Source organism: Zingiber officinale, chromosome 3B (genome assembly GCF_018446385.1).
Source record: "Zingiber officinale cultivar Zhangliang chromosome 3B, Zo_v1.1, whole genome shotgun sequence".
NCBI classification, from domain to species: Eukaryota; Viridiplantae; Streptophyta; class Magnoliopsida; order Zingiberales; family Zingiberaceae; genus Zingiber; species Zingiber officinale.
In genome coordinates, this window is record NC_055991.1 from 106,728,382 (window position 1) to 106,732,877 (window position 4,496).

Here is a 4,496-nt window from a genome sequence, read left to right on the forward strand (position 1 = left end):
TTTAGGGTTACAAGGAGTTCAAATATGCTATCCATTGTTTATTTTAACTTTTCGATTGTTGAACCTAATATCATGCCTACATTAGGCCTGATTTGATTCCATATCAAGCCGAACGTGAAGAATTTTGACAACTCTTTCTTATTATATTTTAACACTCTCGAGAAGTCAAAATAAATAATAGATACATATTTGAACTCCTTGCAACCCTAGAAATTCACAGGAACTGAAATGGGTACAATCGGAGCTCTCTAAGTCCATTAGTGGATTTTGACCAAAATCTACTAATAGACCTAGAGAGCTCCGATTGCACCTATTTCAATTCCTGTGAGTTTTTGGGATTGCAAGAAGTTCAAATATGTTATCCATTATTTATTTTGACTTCTTGAGGGTATTAGCATGTTTTTAGAAGAATCGATGTGCAAAAGAGGAGAGGAGAGGAGAGAGAATAGATGTTGCATGCATAGGAGGAAAAAGAAGAGAGAGAGAAATGACAAAAAAAAAAAAAAAAAAGGTCAAATTTGTTAGGAGGATAGAATGAAAAAAACAATGTAAAAAGATATGCCCTTTAATAAATAACAAATTAACATATGTTTTTTTTGGTAAATTCAAAAATCCATATGCACCTTTTGATAAATTATCGATTAAAATTAAAAGATGTGACACCCAATAGCATTTGGCAACCAATATGGCATTGAAAGTGATATTTTTCTCATCAATTAGTGTGCTCCACTAGATATTGACTGTAATGGATTGTAGCAAACCTCAACAAAGTGACAAGCTAGCTCTAACAATTTTGATCTACACTACTACATGTTATAACAGTTTGAGAATAGACTACTAAAGCAAAGATATTTTTGGAATAAAAAATAAGATGAATACTTTTGGATATCTCGTTTCAATATGGGTCACTATGAGAATAATAAAAAAATATTCTTTTAATTTTTGCCCTACCATCAACCTTTTACAATAATTAAAATAAAAAACACCATCCTCGAATTATTATTCTCAGTAAATACGTCATTGCAATTTTAATTACAGTGCATTTTAAATTTTTCTTCCAATGAAATGATAAATCTGAATTGCAACAGTGTGCATCGTAAAATTTTCCAAGAAACGATAAATCTGAATTTCAACAGTAGTGCATCGTAAAATTTTCCAAGAAACGACAAATCTAAGGAATTTTCATTTGGATGAACCTCTACTAGCTTTTCAATTTACTCTATCGTAAAATAAAGCGTTGAAAAATTTTTATGGAATCAAATTAATTTTCAAATTATTCAATTGAATTCTTAATTAGAATTATCAAAATAATAATAATAATAATAATAATAATTTAATCCTTTAAAAAAACAAATTGTGCTGTCTCGTTCGACTATGGAATTATTAACTTTATTAAGAAAGAAAGGGTTATGGCAGACCCAAACCTGACAAACTACAGTCCTGCGCCACTATCACCCAACAACAACAAGAGCTTTTCGTCTCATCATCATCATCATCATCATCATTATTATTATTATTATTATTATTATTATTATTATTATTATTATTATTATTCAACAATTAACATTTCTGTATATATATTATACTTAAAAGAAGACTAATTAATTGCAGTCTTCCAATAGCGTTCGATAAAGTTCCTCGGCATGCATCGCCTTTTGGCAATGAATGACCTCTTCCTTTTTCCGTATGGAGTGGGTTGTAGTACGGTACGTAGGCAATCAAGCTGCCGTTGACTTGAGAGAGAATCTAAGAGGCAAGCCGTTCGTGGGAAGAACGAAAGGACCAAACTGCATCCCCCTGGGGGAACTCACCGTAGACCACCTGAAAGATAGAGAAAAAGATAATTAAGAGCATATATCCATGATCGATCGTGTTATTTTACCACGTACATCAACCTGAAAAGGCCAACGTACTCTTACAGAGAAAGATTCGATGGGGTAGAGATTTACGTGTATTTAGTGGTGAGATGATGGAGAAGAACCAGCATCTCCAGCTTTGCAAGCTCATTTCCAGGGCAGGAATGGGTCCCGTTTCCGAACGGCATGAAGGTGTTAGGCTTTGGAGCCACCTGCAGTGACAGATCGAGAGAATATGATTGATCGATGAGTTTGCGTGGGGGGAGGGGTGGAGCTAGGCGTGATCGCGATGGGAAGGATTAAGGAGAGTGCTGACCTCGAACCTGGAGGGGTCGAATTTTTCTGGGTCAGAGAAGTTTTCCGGGCTGTGATGGATGTTTCTGAAGAGCGGCAGCACCTTCCATCCCTTGGGGATTAGATATCCTGCAGCGCGACGGACGACGACACCCAGGGTCCGTGAGATCTCCAATTCAATGAAAAGAATGAATGGCAATGTCAAGAGCAGGAACTACTTGCCTTCGTACTCCACGTCTTCCACGGCTTCGCGGAAGGTGAAAGATAAGATGGAGGCCACTCTCATGGTTTCTTGGATCACCCTCGAGGTGAGTGGCATGTTCTTGGTGTCGGGCCAGGTCAGGGACTCGTTTCCCAGCTTGCTCTTCGTGATCTGCTCTTGCTCTTCCTGCAGAGAGTGAGCATCTTTTTTAATTGTGATCGATCGAGCATGTCCCAGAGATAGAGAGAGAGAGCGCGAGATTTAAAAAGTACTCACGGTGACGGCTCGTAGGATGTTGGGGTTATCGCCGAGGTACTTGATGATCCAGGTGAGGACGCTGGCGGTGGTGTCGCGGGCGGCGAAGATGACGCCGATGACGTTGTCTGCGATCTGGTCGTCGGAGAGGTCTTCTTTGGCGTCCATGAAGGAACCGAGCAGGCCGTTCGGGGAGGTGTTCCTCTGCGTCCTTCTGGAGCAGACGATATTGGCGACGATCTGCGCCAGTTGTTTCCGGGCCTTCATTGCCCTGTAGAACAGAGTCCCGGGGAGGTTGACGGGCATCGAGTTGTACCCTTTCTCGAGGGTGTAGTAGCATTGCTGCAGATCCTCTAAACAGGAGATCTCCAGATCCTTGCCGAAGATGGACAGGATCGCCACATTGAACGCGTACTGAACAGTTCGTTCAAACGTTAGACTGAATCAAAATGGAAGAAGGTGAGGATCAGAGTATTTTGATTGGGGCTCACCGTCTTGAGTTCTCGGAAGGTGTTGACCAAGCGACCGTCCCAGGAGCGGAGGGCGCGGAGGGCGACGGCCTCGATGCCGGCGACGGAGCCGCGGATAGCTTCGGGGAGGAAGGCACGGAGGACGAGGCGGCGGAGGTGGGCGTGGTAGTCACCCTGCTGGAAGAAGATGGCCTGGGGGCCGATCATGCGCTCCTTGCTGGCGGGGTAGGTGGGCTTGAAGAGCTGCGCCCGCGTGACGAGCACGAACCGGGCGGCCTCCGGGCTGGACACCATCACGCAGGGGCAGCCGAGGATGTGGGTCTTAAACACGGGACCGTAACGCTTCTGCTTGAGAGCGAAGAAGGTGGTGGGGTCATTGGAGTAGAGCTGGAAGGTCTCGCCGACGTAGGGCCAGCCCATGGAGCCCGGAGGGAGGGTAAGCTTGAGGTAGCCGGAGCGTCCGGCGAGGGAGAGTCGGAAGACGAAGCAGCAGAAGGCGAAGAGGCAGAGGAGGAGGAGGAGGAGGAGGAGGATCGTCATGGAGAAGAGTGGAAGCATAGGAGTGGTGGCCACCACAGCGGTATTTGTAATGGAGGAAGAACTCATGATTGTGGAAGACAGCTGGTGGCGTGGGGGAGGATGACGGTGAGAATGGGGGGTGGTGTGGCAGAGGCAGAGCAGGGGAGGAGGAAGGAGACAGAAGAGGCGGTTTTGTGTTGGCGTGGTTCGTTTCGGTTCGATCTGGTCCGGTTCCGTGTTCGGGTGGCGTTGTTAGGATGTGTTGGCAGAGGAGCAAACGGGATGAGGATATTTATAAGGGAAAGGAAGGAGTACAAGTTTGAGGCATTCACTGAAATCTCCTCCACCTCATTCAACAGCATGAGGACACTTGGCAGCGAACTAAATGGAACGTTAAGTGGAAAATTTGGGGCACTACAACTATTTCTAGGAAAGAAAAACAGGTTGTCTGATAGATGGTATTAATGAACAAGTGAATAGGTCAAATTGCCATTTTTTAAAAAGAAAAATTTATAGCTAGCATATACCGACTAATTCGAAAAAAATAACTAATCTGATCCCCATCTAACCTTTCAGATTTATCATCTTCCTGAGAAAAATATATTACAGTGCATTATATTAGAAAGAATATTTATAAAATTACATGAATACTCCATCACTATACCATCGTTACTACACCATCGTTACTACACCATGGCTGATGACGACAGACAAATTGGTTTAGGTTGTCCGAGAAAAAAAATTGATATCACTTATTCTAATCCCAAACAACTTAGCATCCTCAGTTCTCAACAGTAAAATATAATAGGTAAATCATGAAAAATATTTTATTTTAGTACAATAATCCTTTGTATAAAAAAGGTAAGATGTTTAATCAATTATTTTATATCGGCTAAGAAT

At 42.6% G+C, this 4,496-nt stretch overlaps 1 protein-coding gene across 1 annotated transcript; it reads right to left on the bottom strand.

Moving 5' to 3' along the window:
• Positions 1–1,372: 1,372 nt before the first annotated feature.
• On the bottom strand, positions 1,373–3,844 carry LOC121967229 (abscisic acid 8'-hydroxylase 1-like). The gene is made up of 6 exons (XM_042517325.1): positions 3,099–3,844; positions 2,629–3,021; positions 2,373–2,538; positions 2,173–2,279; positions 1,950–2,068; positions 1,373–1,821 (listed from the first exon to the last, which is right to left on the bottom strand). The coding sequence occupies exons 1-6, from the start codon at positions 3,681–3,683 to the stop codon at positions 1,719–1,721; spliced, it is 1,473 nt and encodes a 490-aa protein (XP_042373259.1). The 5' UTR covers positions 3,684–3,844; the 3' UTR covers positions 1,373–1,718.
• Positions 3,845–4,496: the final 652 nt, after the last annotated feature.